We start from the raw sequence: 13,673 nt of genomic DNA, 5'->3' as shown, positions 1-13,673 counted from the left end.
TCATCAGGCCAGCATACCCATCAGACCAGCATACCCCATCAGACCAGCATACCCCATCAGACCAGCATACCCCATCAGACCAGCATACGTCATCAGACCAGCATACCCCATCAGGCCAGCATACCCATCAGACCAGCATACGTCATCAGACCAGCATACCCCATCAGACCAGCATACCCCATCAGACCAGCATACATCATCAGGCCAGCATACCCATCAGACCAGCATACCCCATCAGACCAGCATACCCCATCAGACCAGCATACATCATCAGGCCAGCATACCCATCAGACCAGCATACATCATCAGGCCAGCATACCCATCAGACCAGCATACGCCATCAGACCAGCATACGTCATCAGACCAGCATACCCCATCAGACCAGCATACCCCATCAGACCAGCATACATCATCAGGCCAGCATACCCATCAGACCAGCATACCCCATCAGACCAGCATACGCCATCAGACCAGCATACCCATCAGGCCAGCATACCCATCAGACCAGCATACGTCATCAGGCCAGCATACCCATCAGGCCAGCATACGTCATCAGACCAGCATACCCCATCAGACCAGCATACCCCATCAGACCAGCATACATCATCAGGCCAGCATACCCATCAGACCAGCATACCCCATCAGACCAGCATACCCCATCAGACCAGCATACCCCATCAGACCAGCATACCCCATCAGACCAGCATACATCATCAGACCAGCATACCCCATCAGACCAGCATACCCATCAGACCAGCATACGTCATCAGGCCAGCATACCCATCAGGCCAGCATACCCCATCAGACCAGCATACATCATCAGACCAGCATACCCCATCAGACCAGCATACCCATCAGACCAGCATACATCATCAGACCAGCATACCCATCAGGCCAGCATACCCCATCAGACCAGCATACATCATCAGACCAGCATACCCCATCAGACCAGCATACCCATCAGACCAGCATACCCATCAGGCCAGCATACCCCATCAGACCAGCATACATCATCAGACCAGCATACCCATCAGACCAGCATACCCATCAGGCCAGCATACCCCATCAGACCAGCATACATCATCAGACCAGCATACCCCATCAGACCAGCATACCCCATCAGACCAGCATACCCCATCAGACCAGCATACATCATCAGACCAGCATACCCCATCAGACCAGCATACATCATCAGACCAGCATACCCATCAGACCAGCATACGTCATCAGGCCAGCATACATCATCAGACCAGCATACCCCATCAGACCAGCATACCCATCAGACCAGCATACCCCATCAGACCAGCATACATCATCAGACCAGCATACCCCATCAGACCAGCATACATCATCAGACCAGCATACCCCATCAGACCAGCATACATCATCAGACCAGCATACATCATCAGACCAGCATACCCCATCAGACCAGCATACCCCATCAGACCAGCATACCCCATCAGACCAGCATACATCATCAGACCAGCATACCCCATCAGACCAGCATACCCCATCAGACCAGCATACCCCATCAGACCAGCATACATCATCAGACCAGCATACCCCATCAGACCAGCATACATCATCAGACCAGCATACCCCATCAGACCAGCATACCCATCAGACCAGCATACCCATCAGACCAGCATACCCATCAGACCAGCATACGTCATCAGGCCAGCATACCCCATCAGACCAGCATACCCATCAGACCAGCATACCCCATCAGACCAGCATACATCATCAGACCAGCATACCCCATCAGACCAGCATACCCATCAGACCAGCATACCCATCAGACCAGCATACCCATCAGACCAGCATACGTCATCAGGCCAGCATACCCCATCAGACCAGCATACCCATCAGACCAGCATACCCATCAGACCAGCATACCCCATCAGACCAGCATACCCATCAGACCAGCATACCCATCAGACCAGCATACCCATCAGACCAGCATACGTCATCAGGCCAGCATACCCCATCAGACCAGCATACCCATCAGACCAGCATACCCCATCAGACCAGCATACATCATCAGGCCAGCATACCCCATCAGACCAGCATACCCATCAGACCAGCATACCCATCAGACCAGCATACCCATCAGACCAGCATACGTCATCAGGCCAGCATACCCCATCAGACCAGCATACCCATCAGACCAGCATACCCATCAGACCAGCATACCCCATCAGACCAGCATACCCCATCAGACCAGCATACCCATCAGACCAGCATACCCCATCAGACCAGCATACCCATCAGACCAGCATACCCATCAGACCAGCATACCCCATCAGACCAGCATACCCATCAGACCAGCATACCCCATCAGACCAGCATACCCATCAGACCAGCATACCCCATCAGACCAGCATACCCCATCAGACCAGCATACCCATCAGACCAGCATACCCATCAGACCAGCATACCCCATCAGACCAGCATACCCATCAGACCAGCATACCCCATCAGACCAGCATACCCCATCAGACCAGCATACCCATCAGACCAGCATACCCATCAGGCCAGCATACCCATCAGACCAGCATACCCATCAGACCAGCATACCCATCAGACCAGCATACCCATCAGACCAGCATACGTCATCAGGCCAGCATACCCATCAGACCAGCATACCCATCAGACCAGCATACCCATCAGACCAGCATACCCCATCAGACCAGCATACCCATCAGACCAGCATACCCATCAGACCAGCATACCCCATCAGACCAGCATACCCATCAGACCAGCATACCCCATCAGACCAGCATACCCATCAGACCAGCATACCCCATCAGACCAGCATACCCCATCAGACCACCATACCCATCAGACCAGCATACCCATCAGACCAGCATACCCCATCAGACCAGCATACCCATCAGACCAGCATACCCCATCAGACCAGCATACCCATCAGACCAGCATACCCCATCAGACCAGCATACCCCATCAGACCAGCATACCCATCAGACCAGCATACCCATCAGACCAGCATACCCATCAGACCAGCATACGTCATCAGGCCAGCATACCCATAGTCAATATGAAGTGTGGACTGCCGGGCCGCTGACTGGACCGGACTTCATCAGAGTGAGCGGAACGCGGGCCGCCGGCGTCCAGCCCACCCTCAGCAGGTCGCGTTCGGTCGCTCTCAAGAAGCAAGCAGGGACGGTCCATCCCTGAACCAGGATAGGAGCAGCTAGAATCGCAGGTTTCAGTGAGTCTTTCAGCCTCGGTAACGTCTGGAAACGAGTCTGAGAGGAAACCAGTGAAAAGCACTGGGAGAAACAGGAAGAGATGTTTTACGTTAAAATGGATCCAATCTTCAGGAAACTGCAGAGAACTCAGGTGGATTAAATGAGGTTTCTGCCTCTTTAAATGCCTCGTTTTTCACACTGGTTGGTTTTTGATGTCAAAAGAGCAGAAAATGATCATTTCTCTGGGATAATTTTTCAGCTTCATTCCTCATTTTCTGTCTCAGGCCTCCAAACAGAAGCAGCCTTTTGGTTTGAAATGAAGAAACTTAAACCAACGATCAGTGAAATGACTTAACCGACCATGGACGCCTTTGTATCCTTGGAAACGGGAAGCTGACGGGCTCCTGGAGACGAAGCGGGCTGCTCAGAGCAGCTAGAGCCAGAGGAGGAGGAATGAGTTCAGGGAGCAGAAGGTTTCTCCGTTTAAATCAACGTCCAGGTGACCGTTTGGTTCAGAGCGGCGATCCCTGGAGGCCACCTTCAGTACGCAGGATGTCCTCAGGCAGGCTCCGCCCCCTTACATTAGCTTAAAGGACCCTAGCTAATTAAACCCTGATGAAGGCTCAGTGGCTGCGTACGGTGATGAAGCCTTCACCATCGGCTTCATCACCTTTAGCTGAACCACAGCCTGATGGTTCCTGCTGCTGCAGCTCTGATCAGCCAATGAGGCGCTAAAATCTGTGGATTAGCCACAGACTGAAGGATTACACAGATTACAGCTGATCAACACCCAGATTATCTCCACAACGGAGAGCGCTCATTCATGACAGCATGTTTTCCCACTGCAGAGAGAGGTCAGTGAACGTGTCGGAGCCAGAGTCCCTGGAGCTGACAGTTTCCAACCTGAAGCCAGAGGAGACCTACCGCTTCAGAGTGGTCGCCTACAACGAGGCGGGGCCTGGAGAGAGCTCCACCCCCCTAAAGATCGCCACCCAACCCGACCGTAAGCCCTCATCTCTTCTCTTGTCTTTAGCTCCAGTTTTCTGCTTCTAGATAAAAATGTTTTCCTTCCCCCCCGATCAGACAGAATGTGTTTATAGATTTAAAGTTTCTAGTCAGACCTTTTAGCTGCAGTTTTCAGCATGACTGGTAACAAGAGTGCAGATATTAAACTAGAATGTGTTTATAGATTAGATAGGGTGACCATATTTTCATTTGGGAAAACCAGGACACCTTGGAGCGGGGGGGCGGGGGGGGTGATATTGAAAGAACAAATGTCTAATGCCTCATCATCGGGATTTGCTCAGTGATCAGAGGAAATGTTACTTGGCGCAGAACAGTTGTGAAAATTTGAAGTTCAGTTTAATATAATCCAGTCTGTGAATAGTTCCGTCTGAAATGAATGAAAATAGTTGTTTTAATGGTTATAGAGTCAGATATGTGGCGGTAATGTTTGGTTTATCTAAAGGTTTTAATCTGTTACTGTGTAAATGGATTTGGCTGGAATTAAAGGACAGATTCTAATAGATCTGCAGGGGGGGGACTATAAATCTGATAGAATTTTAATTTTTTTATTGTTGTTTTGCACAATATGCTTAACTAAGTATTTTTTGTTGTTGAATATTAGAGATTTTGCAGATATATTTTGTAGATACATTGTTTAGATATAAGTATACTTATATCTTTCTACCCCTTTTATAGAATAGAATAGAAAATCCCTTTATTGTCCCACAATGGGCAAATTTACAGCAGCAGAAAGATTATTGAAAATGGTCACACAAATGAGGACCTTAGAAAAATGTATAAGAATAACATAATAGGGAAGAGTTAAAATATAAACAATAAAATCCTGTAAAGTGTTTTAACAATATAAAACTGGGGAATAAATAACCAATATGCAGCTATGAACATTTTTACAGGAATGGATATTTGAAAATAGCAGCAACATCAGAGATGTGCAGAATGACAGCAGCAGGTTATTTAACTGACTAAGGTTTCTATCATTACATTTGATTTGATTAGTTCCTGCTGGTTGGAACCTTTATTCCACTCTGGATTCTTGAGTGTAGTCTTTTTTCACTTTAACTTTTTAAAAAATAAATAAATAAACAAACAGTTTTGAAAACCTCGGTATTCATTCTTTTCCTGCTTTGTGTGTCAACTTTCACGGTTGCTAAGCAACAGAGCATACGGCGATAAAACCCGCCAAAGGGTGGACCTGTTCGAATTTACAGCCAAAACTCTTCCGGTCTCCTTATTTTCAAGGACTTCGAAGGATCCAGTCTAGGTAGACCGCGTCCTTGGAGGATGCAGCCCAGGTTTTTGAACAGAGCCTCTGATTAAGAACAGGGCTGCCCGCACTGACGCGGCTCAGGGATTACGTCACACGGAGCGTCGTGCGCAGTGAAATCAGGACATTTCCTCACTTTCTAAAAAAAACCCGGGACGCCCGGGACAGGACGTGAAATACGGATATGTCCCGGGAAATACGGACGTTTGGTCACCCTAGATTAGATCTAGAGCAGCCTGATCTCCCAGAGAGGCGCTGAAGCTCCAACTTTTTATCTGAGTTCATGTATTTCGAAGCCCCAGAATCTCACTTATTCATCTTTAACGTGGGAAAGAGGAGCCGGCATGCTGTGAGGAGAGGAAGCTGTGTCCTTCTTCTAGATCTGCGCCACAGATCTGCCTCTGATGCAGCTAAAGATGAGAAACACATGAGAACCACCCGCCATTCAATTCATGTTCAGTTCTGTCAGGGTTATTTCTATAGCATCAATTAACAACATGTCGTCACTTTACACAAACAAATCAATCAGACGAAATGTTTGCATTGACTCGTTGACTTTGAAGGATTCTCTGTCCTTGATGAGCAGGTAGAGACAGTAGATATCAGATTGCACTGTTTTTAATTGATACAGCAATCCCTCACACCAGCAACAAAACCATCAACCTGTAAAGGAGAATAAATTACAGAGGGGAGAGAAAGGGGAAGAGGTTCTTTAATATTTAGAACTGCACTATCTAATAACGATCTGCTAATCATTCTGGGGGAGGAGAACTCTGATAAAATAATCCTGAAGGTTATTAGAAAGTGGTCAGAGAGGAAATCCTGTTATTTCTTCACATTCTATGCCGTATGTCAGCACAAGATCCAAAGTATGAAGATGAGAATGCGTGGGACTATTCACATTTTGAACAAAGCCAATAGTGTCTAAGATAGCATTAAAGGCTGCTCTTAAGCTATCGCCTTCAATGTCAGCATGGATGTTAAAATCTCCCACTATGATGACCCTGTCAGTATTTAATACCAAATCAGAAAGGAACTCTGAAAACTCATCTAAACATTCAGAGTAAGGACCTGGTGGACGATACAAAGATTGCTGCTACTCCTCCTCCTCGCCCAGAACTTCTGGGGATGTGAAAAGTTAAATATCTAGAAGGAGTTGCCTCATTGGTGCTCACATAATCCTCTTGCTGCAGCCAGGTTTCTGTGAGCCAATAGTAACCAATCTGATCCTGTTAGCATTCTAACACAGCTGGATTACTCCTCATAGATCCAGAGCTCAGATAGGTAGCTAACGATGTGATCCAGGTGTGTGTTTGATGGATGGAAGGTCAGAACATCTCCAGAGGTCACTGGCAGGAGGTCCCTATCTCTGGACAGAGACTTGCCGTCCTTTAGATTCAGGGACGTGTCTAAAGGTTGGTGGACGGCGTTTCTGTAGGACTGGAGCTCAAGGTGTTTGGTCCATAGAAATCATCTGAGATTCTTCTAGAAGTTTACCAACAATCCCACTGGGTTCACCTGAAAACAAAGTTAGGGCTGGAACGAACAGTTGGCTTTCAAACCTCCGGTTTCCAGGTGATGTGATTAAACTGGTTCCAGGTCCAACCAGCCTCTCCGTCTGTCTTACAGCAGTTTTGTCTCCCTGTGTCCCACAGTCCAGGTCCCCAGCCAGGTGGAGTCTCTGCGAGCCCTGGCTCTGTCCCCGACCGCCATCCAGGTGAGCTGGGAGCCTCCAAGCCTTCCAAACGGACCCATCCTGGGCTACAGACTGCTGTGGACCGAGAGCCCGTCTGGAAAGGAACAGGTGAGCATCTGGACGGGTTCTGCTTGTGGGACGGACGCTGACTGGATCTGTTTCAATCCCTGCTCTGTTTTCAGAGTGTGGAGGTCAGCGGACTCAACTACAAGATGGATGGACTCAACAAGTTCACCGAATACACGGTCCGGGTTCTGGCGATCAACCGGTACGGACCGGGAACCGCCTCTGAGACCGTCAGAGTGACCACCCACTCAGACGGTGAGCCTCGTTCTCCCAGCCAATCACCACCTTCCATCTGCTGACAAGAACCTCAGAGGCTGGTTGGACCTTCCTCTGCCGCTAAAACCAACCAGTTAGCTTCTTTAAATGATGATGTGATGCTCTTACCAGGGTCTAACAGAACCACATTAGGTAGAGTGTTCTAGATCTATGCAGGGTAGAAGCTCAGAAGAACATCAGAGGTTTCACATATTTTCTCCTTTAGACCAAAACCTGTGAAACAGAATAAAAATGCGGTTATTCTCCCAGAAGAAGGAAGGGAATCCATCAGCATGATACTGCCATCACTCTGCTTTCCTCCTCAGCTCCTGTGTTTCCAGTCTAACTGCAGGATTTTATCCTTTCCTGCACTTTTTCAGGGTCTCAGAATAAAAAGGGGGTCGATTAAGGTTTTATTTGTTAAAATAAAATATTTTCCAGTTTATCCACTGGTTTGCTCCAGAATGACCCAGAAAGCACCAGATGTGGGACAGAAAACGAATACTTCGTTCCTACTCCCCTCCTCTGCGGTCCGTTAGGTTTATGGTTAGCAATCATGGCTGCTGCTGGTCCCAGTCACCAAGCAGGGCGGAGTTATTGGAGAGCACTTCCTGGTTCACCAGGCTCTGTGGGAGGAGCCTCTTTAGCTCTCAGGAGTTTCATTAGTGGACCTGAGGACCAGGAGCGGCTCCAACTGCTGCTGCAGGTCCAGGTTCTGCTCCAGAACCTTCCAGCTTTGGTTCTGCTCCAGAACCTTCCAGCTCTGGTTCTGCTCCACAACCTGCCCAGCTTTGGTTCTGCACTAGAACCTTCCAGCTTTGGTTCTGCTCCAGAACCTTCCAGCTTTGGTTCTGCACTAGAACCTTCCAGCTTTGGTTCTGCTCCAGAACCTTCCAGCTTTGGTTCTGCTCTAGAACCTTACAGCTCTGGTTCTGCTCTAGAACCTTCCAGCTTTGGTTCTGCTCTAGAACCTTCCGGCTTTGGTTCTGCTCCAGAACCTTCCAGCTTTGGTTCTGCTCTAGAACCTTCCAGCTTTGGTTCTGCTCTAGAACCTTCCAGCTTTGGTTCTGCACTAGAACCTTCCAGCTTTGGTTCTGCTCCAGAACCTTCCAGCTCTGGTTCTGCTCCAGAACCTTCCAGCTCTGGTTCTGCTCCAGAACCTTCCAGCTTTGGTTCTGCTCCAGAACCTTCCAGCTCTGGTTCTGCTCCAGAACCGTCCAGCTTTGGTTCTGCTCTAGAACCTTCCAGCTTTGGTTCTGCTCCAGAACCTTCCAGCTTTGGTTCTGCTCCAGAACCTTCCAGCTCTGGTTCTGCTCCAGAACCTTCCAGCTCTGGTTCTGCTCTAGAACCTTCCAGCTTTGGTTCTGCTCCAGAACCTTCCAGCTCTGGTTCTGCTCCAGAACCTTCCAGCTCTGGTTCTGCTCCAGAACCCTCCCAGCTTTGGTTCTGCTCTAGAACCTTCCAGCCTTGGTTCTGCTCCAGAACCTTCCAGCTTTGGTTCTGCTCTAGAACCTTACAGCTCTGGTTCTGCTCTAGAACCTTCCAGCTTTGGTTCTGCTCTAGAACCTTCCAGCTTTGGTTCTGCTCCAGAACCTTCCAGCTTTGGTTCTGCTCTAGAACCTTCCAGCTCTGGTTCTGCTCTAGAAACTTCCTGCTCTGGTTCTGCTCCAGAACCTCCCAGCTTTAGTTCTGCTCCAGAACCTTCTAGCTTTGGTTCTGCTCCAGAACCTCCCAGCTTTGGTTCTGCTCCAGAACCTCCCAGCTTTAGTTCTGCTCCAGAACCTTCTAGCTTTGGTTCTGCTCCAGAACCTCCCAGCTTTGGTTCTGCTCCAGAACCTTCTAGCTCTGGTTCTGCTCCAGAACCTCCCAGCTTTGGTTCTGCTCCAGAACCTTCTAGCTTTGGTTCTGCTCCAGAACCTCCCAGCTTTGGTTCTGCTCCAGAACCTCCCAGCTTTGGTTCTGCTCCACAACCTTCTAGCTCTGGTTCTGCTCCAGAACATCCCAGCTTTGGTTCTGCTCCAGAACCTTCTAGCTTTGGTTCTGCTCCAGAACCTCCCAGCTTTGGTTCTGCTCCAGAACCGTCCAGCTTTGGTTCTGCTCCAGAACCTTCCAGCTTTGGTTCTGCTCCAGAACCTCCCAGCTTTGGTTCTGCTCCAGAACCTCCCAGCTTTGGTTCTGCTCCAGAATCTCCCAGCTTTGGTTCTGCTCCAGAACCTCCCAGCTTTGGTTCTGCTCCAGAACCTTCCAGGTTTGGTTCTGCTCCAGAACCTCCCAGCTTTGGTTCTGCTCCAGAACCTCCCAGCTTTGGTTCTGCTCCAGAATCTCCCAGCTTTGGTTCTGCTCCAGAACCTCCCAGCTTTGGTTCTGCTCCAGAATCTCCCAGCTTTGGTTCTGCTCCAGAACCTTCCAGCTTTGGTTCTGCTCCAGAACCTTCTAGCTTTGGTTCTGCTCCAGAACCTCCCAGCTTTGGTTCTGCTCCAGAACCGTCCAGCTTTGGTTCTGCTCCAGAACCTCCCAGCTTTGGTTCTGCTCCAGAACCTCCCAGCTTTGGTTCTGCTCCAGAACCGTCCAGCTTTGGTTCTGCTCCAGAACCTTCCAGCTTTGGTTCTGCTGCAAAACCTTCCAGCTCTGGTTCTGCTCCAGAACCTCCCAGCTTTGGTTCTGCTGCAAAACCTTCCAGCTCTGGTTCTGCTCCAGAACCGTCCAGCTTTGGTTCTGCTCCAGAACCTCCCAGCTTTGGTTCTGCTCCAGAATCTCCCAGCTTTGGTTCTGCTCCAGAACCTTCCAGCTTTGGTTCTGCTCCAGAACCTTCTAGCTTTGGTTCTGCTCCAGAACCGTCCAGCTTTGGTTCTGCTCCAGAACCTCCCAGCTTTGGTTCTGCTCCAGAACCTCCCAGCTTTGGTTCTGCTGCAAAACCTTCCAGCTCTGGTTCTGCTCCAGAACCTTCCAGCTTTGGTTCTGCTGCAAAACCTTCCAGCTCTGGTTCTGCTCCAGAACCTTCCAGCTTTGGTTCTGCTCCAGAACCTCCCAGCTTTGGTTCTGCTGCAAAACCTTCCAGCTCTGGTTCTGCTCCAGAACCTTCCAGCTTTGGTTCTGCTGCAAAACCTTCCAGCTCTGGTTCTGCTCCAGAACCTTCCAGCTTTGGTTCTGCTCCAGAACCTCCCAGCTTTGGTTCTGCTGCAAAACCTTCCAGCTCTGGTTCTGCTCCAGAACCTTCCAGCTCTGGTTCTGCTCCAGAACCTCCCAGCTTTGGTTCTGCTCCAGAACCTTCCAGCTTTAGTTCTGCTGCAAATCCTTCCAGCTCTGGTTCTGCTCCAGAACCGTCCAGCTTTGGTTCTGCTCCAGAACCTTCCAGCATTGGTTCTGCTCCAGAACCTCCCAGCTTTGGTTCTGCTCCAGAACCTTCCAGCTTTGGTTCTGCTGCAAAACCTTCCAGCTCTGGTTCTGCTCCAGAACCTTCCAGCTTTGGTTCTGCTCCAGAACCTTCCAGCTTTGGTTCTGTTCCAGAACCTCCCAGCTTTGGTTCTGCTCCAGAACCTTCCAGCTTTGGTTCTGTTCCAGAACCTTCCAGGCTCCAGCTTTAATGACTGACTGATGGGGGGTCGCTCCTTCAGGATGTCCTGCTGCAGAGCAGAACTCCTCATCCTGGAGCAGAACCGGCAGAGAACCGATCCAGGACCGCGTTTACGCTCAGGTTCTGCTCCTCCCATCAATCAGAACCAGATAACGGCCTCCAGACGGCGGCGCCGACAGCAGCTCTGAGCTGCCATCAATAAACCCCAGAAGAAGAGTGGGGGGGTTGGGCCCATAAACGGCGTGAGTAATAACCGACACACTGAGGCGTTTTGTGGATCTGCCATCTGTGGCGCTGCGATAAGTGGGACGGCTGGGCTAATTGCATCGTCCATAAAGCAGGAGCAGCTGACGGCGCCGATACGCCATCAGGCATCTGATTGGACGACTGCTAAAGACCAGAGCCTATGTCTGTTAATGGGAACGTCTCATTGGTTTAGACCCAGGCATCAATCTGCTCCTCCAGCAGCAGAACCGGGCTGATCCGGCCCGGAGGCTCTGGTCAGCAGCGCCGCCTGCTTCCTGTCGTCAGGCAGATCCTGACCCTAACCCCCTCAGCAGGTTTCTGAGTCCATGCTGCTGATTCCTCACATCCTGTCTGACCTGAAGGTTAGTGCAGCGAACGGGCCGAACGTCACCTGGCGCTGCTTCTGGATCAGCTGCTGAACCCAGACAGCTTTAAAAACCAGCAGGAGACACTGGGAACCAGTTAGAGGGAACCAGAGAGGCGGAACGTCTGAGGGAACCGCCACATCCACATGGAGCTGCAGCTGGGATTTGAACCGGGGACCATCCTGCACTGCAGCTCCTGGAAACAACCTTCTGTTCAAATGTAGAACATAAAGGAGCAGGAGGAACAGCTTCCTCGCTTCCTTTCCTCAACAGGAAGTTCTTCAGCCCAACATCTGCTTACCGAGAGGCGGGGCTTAGGAAGCAAACGGCCTTCAGTCAGAACACTTCCATAAAGAACCGTCTTCAACATTCTGATGACATCAGGTTTTATCATTTGAGACAAGGTTGGAACAGACAGCCAATGAGCTTCGAGTCCACAGTCTTCCCGCCCCTCCAGGTTTAATCAGTAGATCTCCATCAGTCTGCAGACTGACGCTGAAACACGGTGGAGACGGATGGAGCAGATTCAGTCCTTTAAAGGAAAAGTTCAGTCAGCAGGATTAATCCATGGATCATTATTTATACCTTAACGTTATACGTTCGCTGTGATTTAATGAATTTAGCATTATTGAGTAAAAAACTAAATCACTGAGTCTGGAAGCGGCCATCTTTGCCCAAATATAGTAGCCCCTCCCTCCTGCCATCTTCCAGCAGTGACGTCACGGTGCGGTAAGCCTAGCGCCATTCTCCCCGCTTTCCAAGCTAAATCAATGGGAACTACTAGACACATCTGCAATCAACAACAATTATTGAAGATTTCCAGAGGACTTCACCATTGAAATTCACCAGAGCTATAGTGAAACTGACAATGCCCACGTGCATGGCAGCTGGATGCTGGAATACATCGGGGAAAAGTGGAAAAAAACACCAGATACAGCACTGGGACTTGATCAACAGCCGATACCGCACCGTGACAATGTCACTAACCAGTAGGTGGCAGTAGTGTTCTTTGACAAACATGGATGCCTCCAGTAAAGCACATTCACATGAAAATTACTCTGAATTAAAAACACTGATCATTTATTGAACAGGATGGAATCATTTCAGATTTAAAGAACTTTCAGAAGTTTGGATTCTGAATATGAGCGACTTTTCTTTTAAATGTGGAAGATCCTGAGATGAAGCTGCAGCTTTTCAAGTTTTAGAATATATGAATGTAAAAACTGAGCAGAGAGCCTAGATCTGCAGCACAGGATCCAAACCAGCATGGACTGAGTCTGAACAGGTTTCCAGATAACGGCTCTGATTCTGTGTTTGTGTCTCTGCAGCTCCCAGCGCTCCTCCTCAGAACATCAGCCTGGAGGTGGTCCTGTCCAGGGTGAGTCCAGACCACTAGTTATGAAACCTCGTTAACTCGTTAATATTGGTCTGAGTCCACTGATTAGACAGACTCTACTTTCTATAGTTCTAGTGAGGACGCAGGCAGCAGCGTCTGGATCAGCTGTCTGAATCTACTTTCCTTAGTTACTAGTGAGGACGCAGGCAGCAGCGTCTGGATCAGCTGTCTGATCTACTTTCTATAGCTTTTAGTGAGGACGCAGGCAGCAGCGTCTGGATCAGCTGTCTGATCTACTTTCTATAGTTCTAGTGAGGACGCAGGCAGCAGCGTCTGGATCAGCTGTCTGATCTACTTTCTATAGTTCTAGTGAGGACGCAGGCAGCGGCGTCTGGATCAGCTGTCTGATCTACTTTCTATAGTTCTAGTTCTGTACAGATAGATTGCTGCAGGGATCAATTCTACCAAAGAAGCAGGAAGTAGTTTTTCAGCATCAGTCCTTTAATCCTGCAGATGTTCTTCAGGTAGAAGCTACACTGTGTTCCTGTCTCTCTGAGCCTCTGAAGGTCCAGATCTAGATCCTGGTTGCAGCTTCTAGCTGGATCAGTTGTCTGATCTACTTTCATAGTTCTA

The 13,673-nt window shown here is 49.4% G+C and overlaps 1 protein-coding gene across 1 annotated transcript in view; it reads left to right on the top strand.

The window, feature by feature from the left end:
- The window catches only part of LOC119783698 (netrin receptor DCC-like), a 126,658-nt gene extending 113,558 nt beyond the window's left edge, over positions 1–13,100 (top strand). Inside the window, exons 9-12 of the mRNA XM_038285340.1 lie at positions 4,061–4,215; positions 7,158–7,306; positions 7,381–7,519; positions 13,033–13,100. Of these exons, the coding sequence (XP_038141268.1) occupies positions 4,061–4,215; positions 7,158–7,306; positions 7,381–7,519; positions 13,033–13,100 (511 nt within the window). The remainder of the gene's footprint in view (positions 1–4,060; positions 4,216–7,157; positions 7,307–7,380; positions 7,520–13,032) is intronic.
- Positions 13,101–13,673: the final 573 nt, after the last annotated feature.

The sequence above is a fragment of the Cyprinodon tularosa genome, unplaced genomic scaffold (genome assembly GCF_016077235.1).
Source record: "Cyprinodon tularosa strain WSP-4 unplaced genomic scaffold, ASM1607723v1 ctg1051, whole genome shotgun sequence".
NCBI lineage: Eukaryota > Metazoa > Chordata > Actinopteri > Cyprinodontiformes > Cyprinodontidae > Cyprinodon > Cyprinodon tularosa.
Note: the sequence above shows the minus strand (reverse complement) of the source record. Positions and strands in the feature narration are given on the sequence as shown.